This window comes from Haemaphysalis longicornis, unplaced genomic scaffold, assembly GCF_048455015.1.
Source record: "Haemaphysalis longicornis isolate Haplotype H1 unplaced genomic scaffold, Haemaphysalis longicornis Haplotype H1 scaffold_13, whole genome shotgun sequence".
NCBI classification, from domain to species: Eukaryota; Metazoa; Arthropoda; class Arachnida; order Ixodida; family Ixodidae; genus Haemaphysalis; species Haemaphysalis longicornis.
Genome location: NW_027526233.1, coordinates 7,592,674 through 7,614,363, shown reverse-complemented (window position 1 = coordinate 7,614,363; position 21,690 = coordinate 7,592,674). Strand labels below are relative to the sequence as shown.

At 44.6% G+C, this 21,690-nt stretch overlaps 1 protein-coding gene across 4 annotated transcripts in view; it reads left to right on the top strand.

Moving 5' to 3' along the window:
• The window catches only part of LOC144164231 (epoxide hydrolase 4-like), an 85,871-nt gene extending 64,983 nt beyond the window's left edge, over positions 1-20,888 (top strand). The window contains exons 4-6 of one of the 4 annotated variants that reach the window (XM_077694750.1): positions 3,759-3,936; positions 11,773-11,912; positions 20,467-20,888. In XM_077694750.1, coding sequence (XP_077550876.1) covers positions 3,759-3,936; positions 11,773-11,912; positions 20,467-20,882 — 734 coding nt within the window. In that variant the 3' untranslated portion in view covers positions 20,883-20,888. Of the gene's footprint in view, positions 1-3,758; positions 3,937-11,772; positions 11,913-20,466 lie in introns of those variants that run through there. The other 3 variants (XM_077694753.1, XM_077694751.1, XM_077694752.1) reach the window with 3 other exon arrangements.
• The last annotated feature ends 802 nt before the right edge of the window (positions 20,889-21,690 follow it).

Sequence of the window (21,690 nt, the reverse complement as noted above, 5' to 3'; positions counted from 1 at the left end):
CTCACATAAATAAACACATGTAGCGAAATAATTATGTACCGATACAAAGGAGGAGTATGAAAACCTAAGAGGTCTATCAAGGCTTGATAGCTATACGCTACAATGACGTGGTATGCTGCGGATGAGATGCGGAACTAGACAGGGGCGGAGATTCTTTATAGGAGTTACACCTGCGCAATGAACTCCTGAATAAAATATCTCAAATCCTAAATCTCTAACCTCTTAAATAAAATTTAGCTAGGTGTTCGCAATTTTGCGTAAAACAAAAATTGCAGGTCGAGATATCAAGGTGACCTTGTTTGAAACTCCTCCTTAATGGTACTTGGCAACAGATTTTATTTAAGAATGTGTTTCGTTGGTGCTATATCTGCCTTTTTTTGTAAATGCGTCTCCAACAGATAAATTTACGCTTTTGTCTAAACCATACGATAGAATACATTTGGAGTCCGGTGCGTGGAGTTCCACACATTGCCTCCGCGATGGACTTCCGGCGCGGTGCCGCCAGCCGTTCGCGGAAGCCACTTCAACAGAGCCTAGTTTCTATTTCGTAGGCCGCACTTTGGATGGCTGCGCTTCTAGTCACAAAGGACGCACTCATGGTTTGAATGCATTCGCTCGCGGCGGGTGCGCCTCCTTAGTGAGAGCGTAGAGACGGCAATTACGTTTCTTGGAGGCCATGCAGGGTGCTTCTGTCGAGGCTGCCCGCTTCTTTTTTTGTCCTTCCTTCTTCCGTAGTTTCAACCGGGAAAAGCTTGCCCACTGGCGGAAACCGCGAAGAGTAGCTGGACAGTGTGAAGCCGCTGGTGCTCGTGTGTTGGCAGGGAAAGCAAGAGTAAAGAAAAAAGCGTCTTGAACTCGGTACGCCACGTGGGGTAAGCTTTTCGAAGCTTGCGGCCGTGTGCCAAAATGGTGGCCACGGCTGGCTTCGATTTTTGTTCACGATCAAGATAATCTTTCCCACACCATAAAAGGCTTCAGTATCGTCTTGTGAAGTTATTTAAATGTATTAGAACTAATAATTAAGAGCAGGACATGGCGTCCATACCTTCTGTAAATTACGTTGGCCGTGCCTATTGTACATAGCGTACAATGTACTGCAAACCGGCATGAAAATAAATAATGGGTATATAAGCAAACTCCCAATCACTCAATTTAGGCAACGGTTTTACACTGGTACTAACATACACGTATCTCGACATTTTACCCGCATTAGTCACGTGTTCAGGAATTGTTTAATAATTTTTGGCTCTTGTCGGCTCTATTGCCAGATTTCGTAGCGTTTTAACTGAAGTATATATGAATTAAGTAATAGGCCACCACAACGTTTACTATCGTGGTGTTACCATTGAATAGTGTGAAGAAAAGGTTGTTTTGCGCTGCCAGGGCACACATGTATGTACACGTTTCCGGTCGGAATCCTCAAACTAGGCCTGCAGAATTTTTTTCGTTTATAATTCGTTGATGTTTTAAAATATGTAAAACAGTTGCTTTTAAATTCAACTCGTAATAAAACATTTTAAATAATATGGAAGCCCTTTCAGTGGCAATGCGCACCGCGAGCGCATTCGGATAAACATTTTTGAAAGAGCCGTTGGCTACTCTACCATGAGTGCCTAAGTGCGCGAGAGGGTGTGGCGTGGCGTCTTTCGAGGCTGGCTGGAAGAGGGAGTTCCAATCCTGCCAACGAACGACTCCGTAATCTCTCTCGTGAGCTCCAAACGTGGTGTCAGAGGCGCTCACCAATGTTTTGAGTCACAGATGTCCAAGTCGTCTGCTTCGACGCCTCCGGTCTAAGAGCGCCGTCCCGTCCCCATTTGTCTTCACGAATGAGAGAATGGCCTACGTTGATCGCCACACTCGACGATTACGTCTTCGTGTCTAGCCTCGGCTCTGCGGGTGACCAACGAAAGGTTGGGATGTTTCTTTACAGTTTAGGAGAGCAGAGGCAGACTATCAGCAGCGGAGTCCCAACACTTGACGCAGTAACGCAGACCTTGACCCGTCATTACGTTCATTCCGTCAACGAGATCTACGAGACGCTTCAAACACAGAACGTAGCAACCTGGCGAATCTGTCGATGGATTAAAAATAGGCTCTGGCGCCGAGGATACAGTACTCCCTTTAGATTTCCTGCCGTTCCGAGAGTTCCTGATCGAGCAGAAGCGAAACTCAATGGTCGAAGCAATAGTTTCGACCGGTGCTCTGGACGTTTTCCGTGACCGTGTACTGGAAAGACAAGTCGACCACTCAACGTCGACCAATCAACAACATTACGTCATGCGAGGTAAGCCAAGTAGCATCTCGCTACTTGGGCGTTCCGCCGTAAACGACGTTGGGGTAGTAAAGTTCGTTGATGCGACACCTCCTCGATAGCCTCCTCTGCAACCTCTAATCTCTGAAGGGGTTGGTGTACTTCAAGAAACGTACAATATCCACCTTTTACCGGATGCGCAGCCCTTCGCTTTGTGCGCACAACTGTGGGTTCAGATTCAACTACTGCCAGTGGTCAAAGCATCACCCGACGGGACGGAGACCGCGGTCGTCATCCACAAGGTACACAACCCAGCGCCGTGGTGGGCCGGTCTAATTGACAAAATCGAAAGGTGGCTACAAAATCTGTTAGGCCTCACCAAGCTAAACCACTGTGTCCAAAGAGAACGCTACGTTCTATCAACTGTGGCCTCTGTGCTTGGTCAGCTGAAGAACACGAACGTCTTCTCTAAGTTATACGCCCCATCAGAATTCTATCAGGCAAAGCTTTTCCCTGAAACTAAAGAGCTGACTACCTGCATAAAACCATTCGGTCACAATTGCTATCGTCGCCTTCCTTTCAGTATCACTTCCGCTCCGAAGTTCTTCCAGCGTCTCATGTTTCGAATCCTGAAGGGTCTTCCAGGGGCCGCCAATACGATGGGCGATATTTTGTTTTTCAGAAAAGAAGGTTAAGATAATTGCAGAAGACTGGAGGCCACCCTGAAACGCCTGGAAGTGGCTTATGCTCTATAGGAAGAAATACGAGTTAAGAGCCAAGTCTCTCTGTTTCCTCGGTGTTATGTCAACGAGATTGGAGTGTCACCAGACCCACACAATGTCAACGCTATCCAAAGTCTTCTGCCACCAACGGATACCTCCGGAGTACGCCGGATACTGGGCATTGTCAATCATCACGTTAATCGCTTCCTTCCGCACGTGCTTTACTTACAACACTGCATTACGGGGCGACCACCAACTTGGGAGAAGCTTCCGTTCCTGACTTGGCGCAATGCCTAGGAAAATATCGCACTACATTGGGAAGAGTGGTCCTATCCCCCCCAAAGATTCAACCTGTAGCGCCTGAGCATTTTGGTTATAGTCGAAAGGGAGATGTAGGGAGCGCTGGCACGAAACTTTCTCTGTGACCGTTGGCCACTGTTGCATGTGTGCCTCAGTGTTGGAGAGTGCGCGGCGGGAGTGCGTGCTCGAAAGGTCGCCTATATTAAGGGGGTTCCGTTCCTGCTGCTGAACGAGTCGGTCGTCTGTCTCGTGGGCTCCGAGCAATCTCAACCTTCTCTACAGCGTGGTACCTAAATCTATACTGCTGACAAATGTCTGCCAACATATTTTGCTAGCGTCAGCGCAAATGTAATAATACAGTGGAAAGAATGGCTTGTTCCTTAAGCGGCAATTTTGTGTAACCAAAAATTACTTGTTTGAAGACATATTCATTTATGTGTGAGCATGTAAAAAAACAGTAAGCTTCTGTTTTTTCCCCCGTGCAGATCCCGGTCGCCGGAGGAAACTTGTTCTGGTTGGACATGACTGGGGCGGAATGATCGGCTTTGTCTTTGCGACTTTGCACGAAGTTTTGATTAGCAGCATGGTCATCATCAATGGAATGCATCCTGTAGCTTTCAGGAAGCAGTTGCTAAGAAGTGTTACACAAATGAAAATGTCATGGTGAGTTTGCCTATTCCCAAGGATATTATTTTTATACAGTTTTCACATTGCTTTCAAATAGATTTCTAGCAGAGAACGGCGACTCATAATGACGACGATGATGATGAAACAGAAAGAGCATTAGATATGCAAAGAACACTGTAAATTCCGTATGGTTTAGAAGAAACGAAAAATACATAATCTTTACCTTTTGCGGAAATTGTTGTACTTAGCGTGTGAAATCTGTCACTGTCAACGACCACCTGAGAATTGTCAGCATTGACATCGTGAATGAAGGATATTGTTACGTGACACTAGAACAAATGAGACGAACCATGGTTGATGGGGAGCGACCTTTTTACACTGCTTACATGGCGGCCATGCGAGAGTCCGCGCAAGCAGCTCGCCCCACAGAGCTTCTTCGTCGTCGAAGTCTGTGAGAACAGAGCTACGCGCCACTGCCCTCTTCATCGCAGTGCCGTAAAAATATTTCCTGCTTTTTCAACTAACGGTGCTCAATTGAATACGCGGGTTTCAATACATTTGAACTAAAGAGTTATATTGACACATCGATACGAATAATTCTATCTACTGATTGCTTGCCCGTATAAAGTGTATTGCATGCTTTTCAGGAGCCGAAATAGCCGTTTTAAATGTCGGCGGGTGCCCGCAAAACCGAGACCTCCTCCTAGGTACTCGGTTTTGCTCTTGCTCGGTATCAGTTGGGTATCAGGGTCTGGGCTGGCCAGGGAAGCCATCCACTGTGGGTTTTGAAATTGGGGGAAAGTCCGGAGTACGTTGGCGCTCCCATAGTACATGGGAGAGGGTGCCAGGCTTGGGACAGTGAGCGCAGAGGGAAGTGTGTTGGGTGGAAAAGATAAGGTGGAGGCGGGTGAGATGTAGGTAAGTATTCGTCTACAGCCCCCACCAAGTTGTAGCTTCCTCTCTGGAGAGGCGCCAGTGTGGTGTTGGGATGCGACGGCGAGTTTGCCGGTAATGAGCGAGAATCTCCGTGTAGCCACTCGGTGGGAGGGCTTGATCTTGAGGGGGTAAACATTGGCCACCATCGGAAATGGCTCGGTGTATCAGATCGCGAGCCGCGACGTTAGCCACTTCATTGCCGGGGATGGCTGCGTGTCCATGAGCCCAGACGATGCGGATGTCAGGGGTTGTTAAGCAGTTTTTGAGCATGTGGAGGGATAATGAATAAATTCGGCCAATCTGGCAGTTCCGGCATACTGTCTGCGAATCGGTGAGGATGGTGACTGTGAGAGTGGAAAATGGCGGCCATGGCAATGGCTATTTCTTCGGCGACATCGATTGAGCTTGTGGTAGTACTGGCGCCATTGACGCATTGGCCAGTATGTGCAACTACACAGGCTACATGACCGGGGCGCCTAGGGTAGGAGGTAGCATCTGTATATAGCGTGGTGGGGTCTTTCCCGTATCGCGGATTCGGGGTTCGAGCACGGGCAGCCCAGCGGCCAAGGTTGTAGTTGGCGTGCATATCTTGAGGAATCGGGGCCACCCGGATGCCATCTCGCCGGGCGGGAGGAATGCACTGTTTTTATTCCCTCGGGGGTATCGGACGTAGCCTTAATGCGCTAAGGACCTGTCGACCTGTGGGAGCAAATTGCAGGCGCCGTAGTGGATCTGAATGATGGGCTTCTTGCACGCCTTCCCACATGTTATGAACTCCCAAATTGAGTAGTTTGTGGACCGCAGTGGCAGTGGTGAGGCCAAGTGCAGTTTTCTACGCTTGGCGAATCATGGTGTTGAGCTTAGCTTTTTCTGTTGTTTTGAGATCGAGGTACGGGGTTTCGTACTGCAAGCTTTGCTTATTCGAAGGTATATGTAATAACTCGTAGAAAATTGCTCAATAATGCAACAAATTTGCGGCGGTGTAACTGACAAGTCGTGCTTTTGAATAATAACTACTTTGAGATTGGTATTATTCAAAGTAAAAGTCAATGCCAAGTTTTAAACTCGGCGGTCAACATAGTCGGTATGGTTGGTGTCAAAAATTGGTACCCGTGGTGTAAACTGGTTTATCCCGAGAGGAGCCACCCCACAGTGATGACGAGTCATTGGAATGAGACAAAAAAGTGAAGCTGAAGAAATGCAGCAACGCCTGCTTGCTGGACCGCAAGGACTGTGGAATTTAATAGAGCTAACAAGTCTGACAGTGATGCACTGCGACGGCAGCCCTTCTGGCTCAGGCCCTAGATCCACGCTGAGAGCCCTTGGAATGCTTCACGGATAAAAGTTTTGCTGCTGGGAAAACCTTGCCCAGTGACGGTCTCCTCCGTCGTGCATCACATCCATCTCCGTCTCCGTCGTACAACACATAATACATATGTAAAAAAATTGTCCGTTATTCCAAATGTTTGTTGTCGTTGAAATCAGCCTTACCGACCGCATTGCAATACGGCAGGGACCTGCATAGGTTCTTTCATTTCTTTTAAAAAGTCTTGATTTCAACACAATTTAACGGCCTATACCAGCGGAACCTAAACGTTTGTTAAGAGCGATATTTCAGCTGAAGGATTTAGCTTACAGACACAGGATGCATGGAGTACGCTTGCGAATCAAATCAAATCAAGCCAGAATATTGTAGCGATGACACCAGCTTCCTTGTTCGCACAACTTAGTTAACAAATCATTTTCTTGATAACAAACGTCTTTAGTATACTTGCCGTAGAAAGGAGAGAAAATATAAATGCTGGCATTTACCTTTATACCTACGTCTATTGGCGGCTGTAAGTTTATTGCAATAAATGAAAATAAATTACTACAATTTGTGCTAATTCTGCCAGATTGCCCTGCGATCCCAATAAACCAGAAGCTGATGTCACATCCAAGCAATTTGTAACGCTTTCACGGCAGTCGGGTTACATACCCTTGCGCCACGGACGTCTGACGAACATCCGTCTGACATCCTCAGAAAGGCGGCGGTCGCATGCAGACGTTTGTGAGATTTCCGGGTGCAAAAAAAGTGGTCGTCCTAGGAACATCGAAAGGACGGGCCAGTCGGGTTTTCCGACATCCGGCCCGTGTCTAAAATAAATAACAAGTCGGACCTCCTTCAAAGAACAAAGCCAGTTTTCAACGTCCATGGGACATCCAGTTAGAATACAAAATTTGGGTTGTACGCAGAATTGGATAACCTGGAGCTGCTGTAAACTCACGGGCTTTTAAAAGCGGCGCTTGGTATGCCTCGCTGATGGCGTCTAGGAGTGAAAACGCACTGTAGGAAAGCTACTTTGCACAATGAATTTCACAAAGCGATGATGACAATGGGCGTTGGCACATCAAGGGCCTCCAGAATAAAACGCTTCCCGTGGTCGACGTCGAACCAGGATACCTCGAATTATGAAGCCAATGCCATTGCACCATCCCATTACATTGGAAGTTAGGATTTTGGAATTTGAATTTGATTCCTGTTGCATGAAAGAGAGATTTGTTTTTTAACCGTCTTTCTCTTCGAGAAGGAGCTTTGATATTTTGCGAGCATGCCTTAAGCATTACTGCACTTTACAGTTCATCTTAAGCGCAGAAAAAATCAGGGACACAGTAGACAAGGACAAGCGCTTGTCCTTGTCTACTGTGTCCCTGTTTTTTTTCTGCGCTTAAGATGAACGTTATGGAATACCAACTATCCCGAACGCAAGCCCTTCTTCATGCACTTTACAGAATACTTGGTCGAACACCACGTGTACCGTTTGTTGTGGTACAACGCAAAATATAAAAGGTTGAGCAATGCACAGTTCGGGCAAAAAAATTCTACAGAAATCATATTAGGTTGGCAACAGCGCGGGCAGTGATGCTAAATGTAGCGAGATATTGTGGAAGATTAGGGCCAGAATATGGTAACTTTCTTTAAGAACCATGCATACCCTTCGCAAGTCGTGCAAATGTAAATTTGAATGGGTTGAATCATCCAGCAGTGAACTGAATTCTTCTTAACGTCATTCAGCATTACTTAGACACGAGCGAAGAACAAAGTTTTTACGTTGTCTCTCATCGCTCTTCCCGAGAGCAGTGATTCAGTTCACTCAGTTTTGAAACGGTGCTGTTCAGCAACCTCCCCTTAGGTCATTTAAAAGTTTACTTGCCTTTTTCATTTTTTGTACGTTGCGCCCACAATCTGCGCGCAATATGTTTTCGTAATTGGCTTGCAGTTTGTGTAAGGAAGACGGGTGAACACTTTTTCTTTTTTTGCACAGGTTATTCTGACGGGTGTGTTAGCGGAGGTGGTAACACGCATTTATTTTTTGTTCCAGAAATGCTAAGACGCCAAGTTTGTGAATTTTGGTTTCTAGGGGAGAGGGATCAGGTACTGGGAATTGAAAAAAAAGGTTATTCATGCAAGGGGGTACAAAACTACAGGAAGTGGTGGAGCCCAGATGCTTCGAGGACGTTTCTTAGAGCGGTCAGCAGCCTCTTTTTAGTTCGCCCTTGAAGACGAGCAGTCTGAGATCGCCTCTGTAAGTAGGCAATCAGTTTCAAAGTTCCTTCTCATACTTGGACTTTTCTTTTACTGTCTTTTTATAGTTTCATGCGTTTCCTTTTTCCAACCTGTTATACCCCCTCAACCGCGGATGGCAGAATTGTAAATAAATAAAAAAATGGAGGTAGCTCACTCTAACGCGTAAGACTTGAAGGTAGCGAAGCTGTATGGAAGCTCGAATATGCCTGCGTGTGTTTGACATTTTTATGATGCAGAATGCTTACGTTGAGCAATGTCTCTGAAGGGAACATTTTTTTGACGAGTAAAACGTTGCAAGCAAAATATATTGTGTTCTCAAAATTCGCAAAACAGCCACGCACAACCCACTAATGGTTGACTGGGAACTAATATTTTCACGTTGCCTACAAATCCAGTAGTAGGCAGTGAAACCAAAGTAACAGCCTAATGATTTACTTAAAGAGAGGTCGGGGGCCACAGTCCTTTCTAGAACAGGCATAGCCGTTGTTTGTCCTTCTGTGTAAACAGAAGATACAGAATAATAAATGACACTTCGCCTTCCCGGAGAGAGAGAGAGAGGGCTTTTTAATGTGAACTGGTGAGGTCAGCCCTGCAGTTGAGAGAGATTGCTTTGGCAGATGGTGGATGACTGCAGTGATGCGTGGTGAATGTCGAAAATTGCGGTTAAAGCAATGAGAAGACAAACAAACAAAACGTTAAAGGGACACTGAAGTGAAGTTGCCAAGCCCTCGTTTTCGCATTTACTGCGTAGAGTGATTCAAATTAACCCACTTTTCATCGTTTATCCGGTTTACAAGTCCGTAATTAATTTACAAAGCTTGAAAGAAGAAAAACTACCATGCGCGGTCTGCAGCGGCCGCACCCTCTAAACGCTGTGACGACGGGAGGAGGTGCACCGTGATTGAACGATGCCCACGGTTAGCATTCAAACAAGTTTAGGTTTCGGTTCTCTAAAACAACATGCTTGACATCCAACGTTACCCGATGGGAATTCTCGATATCTCAGTAACCGTCATACCGCGCTACCACCATGTGGTCAGCTGTGAAATGCCTAAGATAAGCCTCCCAGGATGGCTTGGAATCGTAGCAATCACTGGCCGAGGCCTACGCAGTGGATGAACGCCCTCCCCGTCACCGCAGACGCTGAAATGCCATGCGCTTTCCCCCCGTATTTGGAGTTTGCCCCACTCATGACTGCATCGTAAAAGCGTGCTCACACCAGGCCAAGGGTCTGCTGATTCTGGCCTGTGTCCACTGCCCGCAAGCAGTCAGTGCTTATGGCAACAACACGCCAACGAGAACTGGCTGGCGCGTCAGTGACAGTCTTCGCGCCTTCTGCGAACTCGTTCATGGCTCGTTACGGCACAAAAATGGTGAACTCAGCATAGAAAAGATCGGAAGAAAACGAAAGCAATCAGCTTACAAAAAAAGTACCCTTGGAGATTCGAACTTGCGCTTACAAAATATCGTACCTAGCCCTCGAGACCACTCAGACACGGACGACCTCTGTTGACGGCGGAAATATAAGGCATATAACGTATAACCAGTTTACACATATATGTAGTTTTAGAGTTTTAAGCAGCTTAGGCGACTCTGTTGTATAGCGCTCGTGCAGTAAGCGTCCCCCAAATTTTTACAATATCTCACTCCTAGCGAGTAAATGCTGCCAGCAAGGAAATGCTGCCAGAATCGACGGTACATATGAATGTTTAAAAAGGAAATCGTTAAAGTATACTCTGATTATAAATACAAAGTAAACGGTGAAAAAACAGATGAAGAACAACAACTCCGAAAAAAAAATAGATAAACCCCAGAGTACGAAAGAGTACATATCTGACACCCTAGCAATGTCTATGATTTAAAGATATTTGTCCAGTTCATAGACTCGTAGGACCCGGAGCAGTACTTTTTTCCCATGGTGCTATCAGCACCATTGGGCCATGGCCCAAGATCATGACAAATTTGAGCATGCCTTTATGACCTACACGAGACGCTGCCGTTTTCGCGCAGAAGTCCGTCAAGGGGCTTGTAAAAATAATGTCAATTGTCGCCACGCATCACAGGGTGTGAAGCCGTCATCAGTCACGCGCAAGGTTGACAACCAGACATTTTGAAATTACAAATACTGAAGGAATCCAGACATGGGCGCATTTGGACCATTTATGTTACCTTTGCTGTATAGAGGACATGAATTAAACCGTCAACTCATGCTTGTATTTGTAACAATCACTAACAATGTTGTCTGGTGTGCTGGGTGGTGTACGTAATATATTCTGCATCCATGCAAGGATACACGTATCGTTTTACATAGACAAATATTGGTTCTATAGAAAGTGGCTGTTTTGAGTATCACCGTTTTAGGAAGTAGATTCGCGTCTGTGAAAGCAACATTGCAGTTTAAGCGGACTGAGTTTACGAAAAGATGCTTCATCTTGAGTTTGTAATGTGGATATTCAAACAAAAACACGTGTTGCGCTCAGCGAACGTAGTTTCTGCGACCATAAGTCATCACACGTCATCAAACGCACCGATTGTGGCTAAATGGCAACACAGCTCTGAAGCGATTATCGAGCGCCCACTGGCTCACTCAACAAAGCTGCTCCTGTTAATTAGAGGGTCATAGTCACTCCTCTAATATTATGCGGGCGCTAGTGTTAGTATTGAGATCCCACAGGCAAGGCAGTTTCCAGAGGATAATCTTGACTGCAGCCTTCACATCTGACTGTAACGAACGGCATTCGTATCGTCGTTAGCGCTAATTCTTAGGAATCCATTTGTCATAAGATATTTCGTCTTGCATTCCAGATGCAACAAGTACACTACTGCAATAATTTGTCAACCCGTACTGTTGAGGTGCTCATGTTAACAAATGAATTAAAGTATATCTTTTTGTTCTGTGGTATTGCCTGCGCCGAATTTCTGTACATGTGTTTATGCCCATACACTGTGCATTTAGTACTGCCCGAACGTAATCATTGCTGATTTCGCAATCTTTCTCTGTGTGTTAGCTACGAGGTTGAAGCCCCGCTGCTTTCTCAGGATGAAAGTTGGCAGGCTTTTTAAGTGGTGTAAGGTATCATGGTTTCCACTAGTTGGGGAAATAAGTGGTTTTTTAATTATTAGGCAAAAGCTAGCAAAAAAGTGTTTCTTTCATGCAGATATCTTCGGACATAAGACCTCTCCTGAGCCTAATAAAAATATGGCTGTTGCATGGGTGGTTTTGTCCTTCTAGCATTGTGCTGCAATTATCGCCCAGAGATTCGGAACGAAATTTAGTGCTGAGCTGCAGACTTCGCGTGGAATTATCTCTTTGCAATATTGTAACCCTGTTTCAAAAAACATACCGAACAAATTCTCTTTCATTAAAGGTATTTGCTCCCGTTTCGCCACCCGGATGTTCCCGAGAAGTTCCTAATTATGAATGACTTCCAATTTTTTGACAAAATATACGCCGGTTCATTTTCTCCGAAAGAACTGAATGCGAGCAAATACATGTTTTCACAGCAAGGTATGTGGTGTTTCTGGCTTCCATAAATATTGAAAGAATTTTTCGTTATTTGGGTCTTGCATTTATATTCGACTTCACTTAAAGGGGGCAGGCAGACAAAACACAAGTATGGTTCATTTGAAGGATTGCCTCGTTAGAATCGTACTAACACCATTCTTAACGTAAACTTCAATCAAATAAACTATATGATTAGGAAAATAAAAAATGATCATGCGACCCATCCCACAACAAAACCTATAATGTCATACGCACCAGCTCTGCCATTCGCTGAGACTGGCAAAAGCAAACGGAAATTAGGCAGGGCTTATAAGCTTGCCGAACAAACTATTTGCGGTTTAATTAAGGGTTCATTTTTTATAGTAGTAAGAATGCTGGAATAAACAAGTGTAAGTTACGAAAGCACACGTAAACATACAAATACGGATGCGTACTGCTGTTGGTACTGCGCGCACGGTGCTTGTTTTAGCTGCACAGCACTGCGGCGCTTTGGAGTTGTCTTACACGACACTGGCCGATTGGCATAAGCGAGGGCGTCTTACGAGACTGTATTTGTCGAGCGAGCACCATGTTTCATGAAACGATTATTTTGTCCTTGAAGAAAAACAAGCCACGTGCAAATACGGTGAAAAACAAATGAAAGGGACATTATGGTACCCTTCGGTATGGTGGAGCCATCTAGGTTGACCAACGGTAAACAAGTCACACCAAGTTTAGCTTGAAGACCCGTTTTTATGATGTCATTGCAGATGTCCCAAAACACATGATTTGGCAGGAGAATCAACATTACAACCAAAATTGGTTAATTACGCAGTTATTCAACCATCCTTCCGGACAAGCCCTGGGGGCACTAAAACACGAATTCTTTCGAATAAAACTTGTATTTTTCACGCATTGCTGCTTTAGGGAAGTGCACGCTACGGGTCATCAAATATGGGGCACTGACAACAGGCAGTACACTCTCGTTGAGACAAACTGTGCTACAACGAATTATATGGTTTAAACGAGCAAGACGTTTACACTATTGTGTAATACGCATGGCACAAAGAGTCTGCTTAAGGCGAATTAGTGGTATTACGAGTAATGTTTTACGGCCCTTTCGATGTGGCTTTAAGGGGAGCTTACTGTATTGTAATGCAGTGTACTGGTTTCCAATATACTGCAATAAATACTTGATGTAAAGGGTGTGCTAGAGCACACCCTTTACATCAATTATCTATTCTCCGAAGTAAGCTGGTGGCTTTTTAAAATGAATCTCTTGTCTAGACAAGTAGTGCTTCAAGTTCGGTAACAAGGCGGGTAAAACTGAAACCAGGGGGTTACCAGATCAAGCCAAATGACAAAAATTAAGGCAAATAATAAGGCAGCTAAGGGGTACTTATGGTAACCAAATTATAATCGTGTATAAAAAGGGCATTTTTCCCCGCAGGGGCAGTTTGTGTATGTAGGGTAACACTAGTAACAACATCGCGGACATGGCTCGTGTGGATTAGAGCCACCCGCGCCCAAGGCTGTGCGTGGCTTTGCCGTCTCAGGAAAAAATGGCATCCTGGTGGCTGAGGGTTGTTTTGGGCCTTCATGGCCCTCTGGCGGAGGCAACACGTAACTTCGGCAACCGCTTCTCGTAGACTGTGCCCACAGACTTGGGGGGATCAGCCAGTCGCCTTTTCCTGTCCTCTTCGTCACATTTTCCCTTCCATATTTTCTTTCCTATTCATGTATTGTTATCTTTACTCTTTCTCATTTGTTCTTTTTTTTTCTCCTGTCGGCGAGGTTTTATCCTGTTCGAAGACATCACCCTAGGTTCCGAGCGTAGGGTTATGGTGGCGACGTACACTTACGTGTGCTGCAAAGCCACGTTCACTTGGCGTTGGCCACGTTCCATGGTGGGCGACTGATCTTGCCACAGAATTGATTCTGCGTCTTTTGGCTACTTCCTCTATTCCTACAAAACACCCTGATCAACTCCTTCAAAGGGATCGCAGTGAACCACTCCCAACCCAACCACCTCAGGCAACGTTCAGCAAATACCAAAGGGGGAACTCTACCGAGAAAAAACATATCCCTGACCTGTCAGCCTTCTTCATTGCCACGTATATTGAAAACATTGTTGCGAAAGACTAGAGCGTCAAAAAGATGATCTCTGGACACCTCCTTGTTGAAGTTATGAGAAAAAAACTGAAGTGAGAACCTACTGAAGAAATAAAAATTTGCCATCTTCACCATCATCGTTACACCACACGCTAAGCAGTGTCCAAGGTGTTACAGTCAAACTCCGCTACAACGAACTCCGCTACAACGAAATTCCCGCTTCAACGAAGGTTTTTAGATTCCCCGCCCGCATCCCATAGGCCCCAATGTATTAAAACTCCCTCCACAACGAACCACTTTTTTTATTGTTCTCACGGTTCAACGAAATTTTCCCGGGACACAAGTCACTCGATCTGCAACGGACTGAACCACTCTAACTAATTTTGATAAGTTCTAACAATGTAAATTATTAGTAGCAACATTTTCTCCGAACATCCCGACATCGAGAAGCTGCAGCTTCTCGATGTCCGGATTGCCGGCGCCGACGGCGCTCAAAAGCGGCGGCGGCGGCGGCGGAGGAGGAGGAAACGGCCGAAGCATGGGCAGCTCTCGAGGAAGCCGGCATTGTTCCTGAGAACGTAGCATTGAGCGACTACGTAAATGCCGACGCGGACGTGATCGTCTACGAGGAGCTGAGTGATGCCGAGATCCTCAAGAGTGCTCGCGCCGCCTCCGGCGCCGCCGCCGATTCATCCGACGACGAAGAAGTCGGGCATGGTGTTCCGACGGTCCCGACGTCAGTGACCGCGTCGCAGGTCATGAACTCCTTGGACGTTTTACGTAGTTTCCTTGGCGCCCATGACGATGATGTCACCATGCAGCTCCTCGCAGACTGTGAGCAGCGCATTCTCCCGTTGCTCGTGCGAAAGCGCAAACAGTCAAAAATCAGCGATTTTTTCAAGTTTTTGAAATAAAATGCTCCCAGAGTGTCGTGCATATCCGTGACCGCAAATTAAAATATAAACTCCGCGCTGTGATTTCACGACGCCTGCTTTTGCGCGGATCTCCACGAGTACGACGCGCATATTACAACGCTGGTCTAAGCGCCGCGAGAAGCGTTGTGACCGCAAATTACGATATAAACTCCGTGCTATAAAAAGGGTGCTATTTTTGGCGGAGCGAGCTCCAAGCAAGTTGGCAACATTGGGGCGAGAAGGTAGGTGGGAGATTTCACGACGCCAGTTAGACGCCTGCCCTGTTTTCTGTATTTACTGATTTTTCCGCGACAACGAAATTCTCGCTACAACGAAATTTTTCGCGATCCCCGTGAATTTCGTTGTAGCGGAGTTTGACTGTATTTCATACGAAGACTCCTCCATGAGACAGATCATGATCTCCTGGAGAGAGTGCATGACAAAGGAGTTGTTGGCGTCCGTACAATTGTTATGAGATGAGTCGGGGCAGAACTCATGACCCGAAACATAATTCCATCATTTGCCAGTTCTAACCTGCCCGAGACAGTGAAGGCAGCTTTCATTAGCCGTCTTGTACGCACCTATATTCCAAACCCAAGAAGATTCTTTAATTGATATCCAGATGCTAATATAAAAACGCAATAGAAAAGTTAGATTTGTTTGCCACCAGTGCAAGAGTGGAGCGAGCGAAAGCACTGAAAAGCGCCACCACGCCATAGCCGCGCCTTCTAGGAGCGAGCTCTGCTGTGCCAGTTACGTAACCTCAGAAGAAAGCCTGAACAGCATTTTTAAAGCATTTTGAGTTCCTCTCGACATGTTACCGACATTTTACCAGGGCCGCCCCACAGCTCCTGTATACCAGGTTTCGCATAATCTCGCGCCTTCTGGAATACCACCCCAAATCTGCACCGCATATTCGAATCAGTTGCTTCCAAAAATGTTGTAAGTGATGCCACCCGTGTACAGCTCGACTCGTCTACTCTAATTGGTGTATTAAAGCGCAATTTCAACTTGCTCAGGAGTACTGGCAGCACATAATGAACATCTCCCAAATTTTTCGCTGTAACAAATACAACATCGCAAATACTAAAACCAGAAGCATATGAAATAAACTATCGTATGTTGTGTAACCGGATTGGCCGCTACAAACTGAAATGACACTGTGTACTCCAAAAAGCCTCGTCAGGCATACGAACGGTTTATTGGGAACTACAAGATAATTTACAAGCAACGTTTTCCTTATGCTACAAAAGTTGAATCTTGCAACGGCTGAAAATCTTGGATAACAAGGGATTACCTAAAAGCGATTAGCAAAAAATACTCTCTCTACTGACGCTTTATAGCGACTAGAAGTAGTGAAGATGTTGTATTCTTTAAAATGTAGAAATAAAACAAAAAATGTCTCAATCCCACACTGTTCAGGTGGTTGGACTGCGAAGCTGTAGACGATACCAACAACGATACCCATGCGCCGTCCATTGAATTCATACACGTGGCATCGGCTCACTGCTACCACAAATCACGCCCATCGCCTCCCTGTCTCACTACTCGGTTGATGAATTTAACGGAGGTGCATAGAGCGCAATTTAAATTTCCCGCCTTCGCAATGCCGGAACGCCTCCTGCCTGAGCAGCGCGAGTGGAAGTTCTGTTCTTGCTTTGCATGCTTTCATGTCGCACGTGCCGCCGTGTTACTGCGCAGTTTGGAACACGCCGTTTCTGGTGGCCACTTTTAGCGTCCTTTCAAGGGTGAGCAGGATGGCGGCACGCACGTCTTTGGCGTCCACTCTCTCTCTCCTTCCCCTTCACTCTTGTTCAGTGCGTCGCCAGCAAAGAGCGCCCCCCACCTCCCCAAATGCTGAATCTAAACCACCGTCTTTCTGCTCGGTCTCTCTGTGTGAGCGTAGCTTAATCTCTTCTCTATGCCTACCCAGGTTTGATACCTCGCAGGGTTGTAGCCAGAAGCCAGTGCCTGGGATGTTTGTTTGTGTAGCCAGTTGTTGTCTGGAAGTTTTTTGCGGACGCGGTTACGAAATTTCCCTTGAGAGGTTTGAGGTATACTGCTTCACAATATTAAATTTATACAAAAAAGTAAACATTGATACTTTCACTACTTCTTTGGCAATGAGGCCACTCGCAGTTCTGAAGCTATCTGGAAGCGCCTGGACATTACCCTGACTCGGTCTTCAAATCAATGCACTGCGGTTCCAGAAAATACATTCCACAGAGAACAAAACAACCCGAAGAGCCTAGCCATTGCGCTCAATGATTACTTTATCTCTATGCCAAATTTTATCCATTCCCCATACCACAGACCTTTTTAATCCCCAATGTGCGAGAACGGGCATCTTTATATCCGACCGATGAGAGAGAAATCAGAGCGATATTTTCTACATTTAAATATAGCTGCTGTGGCAGTGTTAGTGTATAGCAAATTTCACGTTTTCACAGGGTAAATTCGGAAATATGTTAGAGACAGCGAAGTTTTCCGTAACTTTGAAGACTGGTGATATGAATGACATCTTGACCTGCTGAGCTGTATCAGTAATACCAACATTTTGCAAATTAATTGAAGGGTTGATTACAAAAGAATGTCAACTTTTATGCAGCCCTGTTCTGGTTCGGCTGCATGCAAATCTGATGTAGTAAAGCCGCATCATTGTTACAAAAGGATAAAATACTAGACTTTCGAAAAAGGAACGTATGATTTAGCATTTTTTATCGATTGCTAAAAAGCATTCGGTCGAATATGACATAAAATTTTAAAACATTGGTTTTTGATGTACGTTTCTTGCGGTTTTAAAGAGTTATTCGTGTGATCGGAAGCAACAAATTATCACAAATCACTATAAATAAATTTTGACTTTGGTAGCTGGTGTACAGAAAGGTATCATCCTATTTGATTGGGCCATTGCTATAGACCATTGTTTTTCATTTATATTACAAATGATATTGCAAACATTGACAAAGGGTAGCATACGCCAAATACACTGTCTGTATTTCCTAGAACGAACTTTAGCCTGACTTGAAATAAACGTGAAGAGAACTTTGGCAAAGTTGAAAACGTGCATCATAAGTAATTATTTATTCATAAACGTTCCTAAAGCCACAGCTCTAGTATTTGGAATCCGAAACATTTCAGTTGACTCAGAGCTACGTTTAAAGGGACCCTGCAAAACTTGCGATAAACGCTTCGGACTCTTTTCTTGGCGTCTGGAAGCACTGCGAAAGCTCTAGTTATCGCCACTATGGAGCGGCCCTGCGTGATTTGCTCGTCGCAGCAGATACGCCTTCCGTTTCTGCTTAGTTTTTGTAGCTTTATTTTTGAAGTTGCCATCAAAAAGCGTTCATTGCTGCATCTGAAGGAAAAACGGCCAGCTGCCGCTACACGGCCTTAATGACGTAATTCAAGCCGTCGAAGAACGCCAAGGCCGGGAAAGAGGAAAAAATATTTTGAGCGAGTTTCCTAGCTATCCGATGGGCATAGAGGAGTAATTTTTGGCTAAGGTTCTTTGCGACCGCCCAATCTAGGTACTGGGTGTGTTGGGTGACTGCGTTCAGCAAGCATTTAGGATTTGAAAAAGTTTGAGAAAACCGTTGCAGGGTCCATGTAACACGTAGGGCATGTAATTATCGAACTAGTTGAAACGTAAAAATATTTGTGTTCTCTTTCACGGAAACACGTCTTGGAATGTTTAAGTTGACGCCACCTGTTCAAAACTCTCTCTTAGGCTCACGGGCTGTGCCGCTTACATTTGTTGTCGCCGTGAATATACAATTACTGATATATAATTACTTTTGTGCTCAACCTTACGGTATTGTTTCCTTGTATGGTACCACAACCTCTACAGATATCAATAAAATCCATAGATTCCAAAGAAAGGCCATTAGGGCAATTGAAAATGTAGTGTACAACGAGCACACATTCCCCATTTTTTGGATGGTTGAACTGGTTCCTGTGCATGAATTATATTGGTCAGTATTGCTGACGCAATACAAAATATATATCAAGAACAACGACCTATACTTTACACAGCTCGCTGGTTTAGCTACCCGTCCATAAGCCTACGATGCTCTTTGCGGGCATATGTGGAATATTCTCTACGAACAAAAAATTACATAAAAAAATGCCCTGCTCTGCCCTACCGACCGCAATAAATTCTTTAGCAGCTTTACAACCTCAAATTTATTGTATAGTCCAGTTCATTATGATCGCTAAATACATTTAGAATTTTTATGTTTCTGTTTGCTTTACCGTGCCTCTGGTTGTTTTTGTTCGTAAGAAATTACGGCTTTTTATTTCAGGGTATTTTTAGGGATAAGTTCGCCGAAACATTCCTCTTGTTTTGCACATAAGTATTTTGTAGCTCAGTGTATAAATCAGGGCTAAGTGTGCCTGAAAACTGTTTTTGTTCCAACGTAATTATGCCAGTTCAGTTTGAAATATCAGGGCTAAGTGTGCCACCAAATTGTTTTTTTACCTCCACGTTTCCCTATATCTTATTCGATTCAGCCTGCAAAATTGTTTTCTACGTGTATTTGAATGTGCATTGCAACTGCTGATTTGCCGGTATATAAGGCATAGGCCTCATCAAGCCCGAGGTGGCTTTTTGCCTGTGTTCTCTGCTGAACCATTGTGTTGGAATAAACATGATAATAATTTTAGGGCAACTTCAACCGGGGTGAGGTGTGGCCACTTCGTGGTATCACAGTATGCTCCCCAGCTAAGCGTGGTGGGGGGCTATAGCTGGCGCTGGATGCCATTTCTCCCAAAACAGTGATTGCTGGTATCAGTAAGGTACACATTGTATACAGGTAAAACAAATGCAGCAGCATAAGCATGTGTTGGTGGTGGTATACACGGTGACAAAAGTAGACAATAAAGCGCATATCTCGCTTTTTGCAACACGGTTTGCTATACACAAACCGTACTGTTCACATGGTTAAGCAACACACGAGCATTTTGGTCGTTTCTTGTGGGGAAGAGAGGAAACATCATAGCGTTCTCCCCGTGGTTAAGTGGATGTTGCTACGCTGATGTGTCGAATCTCAGTCAATTGTAGGAAAGTGAACTTTTGGCTATCTAAAGCCATCCTCTGCCGGTAGTGTCAAATCAAAAGAGAATGATATTACTACCTTGTAGAGTAATTCTCGCAGTTGTTCCCAAGCGGAGAATTTGTGGTTCAACATATATTTTATCTGATCTTTTTTTTATAAACTGAAGCTGACGTTTCCACCAGTCAGACAGACCTGTACATATTGTTTTTAGCACTTCAGATATATTTTAAAAAAAACTGGGTATATTTTTATCCACAAAATAAGATTAAATTTGTTTTCAAACAAAATGTAGGGTTGAATTTTATGACCAAGAATTTAAAAAGGAAAATCCCTACAGTTGTAAATGCGTGCTTCAGCCAATCATTGAGTTAGGCAATGTAGATGAGTACTTTAATAGGAATGAGGTATCTGGTGTAATGCTGAGGAAAATAGAACTGTATCATCGATGAGAATAGAGTTGTGGCTCTGCGCCAAATTTATTCTTTTGTTTTTCAGGTGCCCTTACTGCTGCCTTGAACTACTATCGTGCTTTTAATAATGACAGCGACAACTTGAATGCCTTTCCCTACAGAAAAATTAATCGCACGGCTCTTATCCTCTGGGGTGATACGGACGCCTTTCTTTCCAGCGCTATCGCTGAGTTCAATCGAGAGTGGGTAATGAGCTCGAGAGTTGTGTACTTTTCCGGAGTTGGTCACTGGCCACTCAGGGTGTGCTACAGCCAGGTCAATTCTTATATCCGACAGTTTGCAAAAAATGAAAAAGCGCACCTCCAGCAAAGGGATCCTTCCAAGATACCAAAAGATGCCAAATTTTGTGAGGAATCTTCAGAGCCTTCGGCAGGAAAGATTTCACACAGTATTCCCGGCGTTCCACACAATGTGACCTTTCCAACAAGTCTTGCAGAATAAAAGACATTTTCTGTATGCTGTCTTTTTTTTCTTAAATTGTGTTATTGCGAAGTCATGACTGGTATTACGATGAGCGTATTTGTAAATTCCTTGTGAATATTCTTCAAATTTTTTGTCAACTGTCTTGCACTCCGGGTTGTGTGTTCTTTTAACAGTTCCTAACACCTGAACAATTCGTGAAAATTATGCCCAATGTTCCGAAGCATCAATACAAAATATTTTTTCTGTATTTATTGGTGCAGCAGGAGCGGAAATGTAGGTGCAGCAGGAACTGCAGGTTTACAGTAGCTTTCATGACAAGAAACGTCTGTCATCCCGTAACGAGAACGGCTTGCGACCAGTTTCTACATTCTAATACAGGAAACACAATAACCTTCGTGCGAAAATAACGGGTCTAGATCCTCCGAACAAAGTGTAAAGAACGCCAGGGAACATGCAATAAAGCGTGTATGCTTTAGAGGTAAATGACCAGTAGATGACGCCAAGAAAAGGTGAGCCTCAGACTTCCGTGTTTCCAGGAGTGAATGCCCAATTCCTGCCAGACACGTGCGGGAGAAGCAGCGCCTTATAAGACAAATTTATTTGCCGTCTCAACAATATTGTAAGCAGAATACAACGTATACACACCGAAGAAAATCCTGAGAAGCAAATTCTCTGTCCTGATTTGAAAGTATTTGAATTCTTATTAGACCCTGGCGTGGTTTTTACTAAAGTATTTTCAATATTGCTTCTCCTATCTGATCATTCTTATTCTTAATAATCTCTCTACTGTTGTTTTCTATAATTCTCACCTTTCTTGTTACTTTAG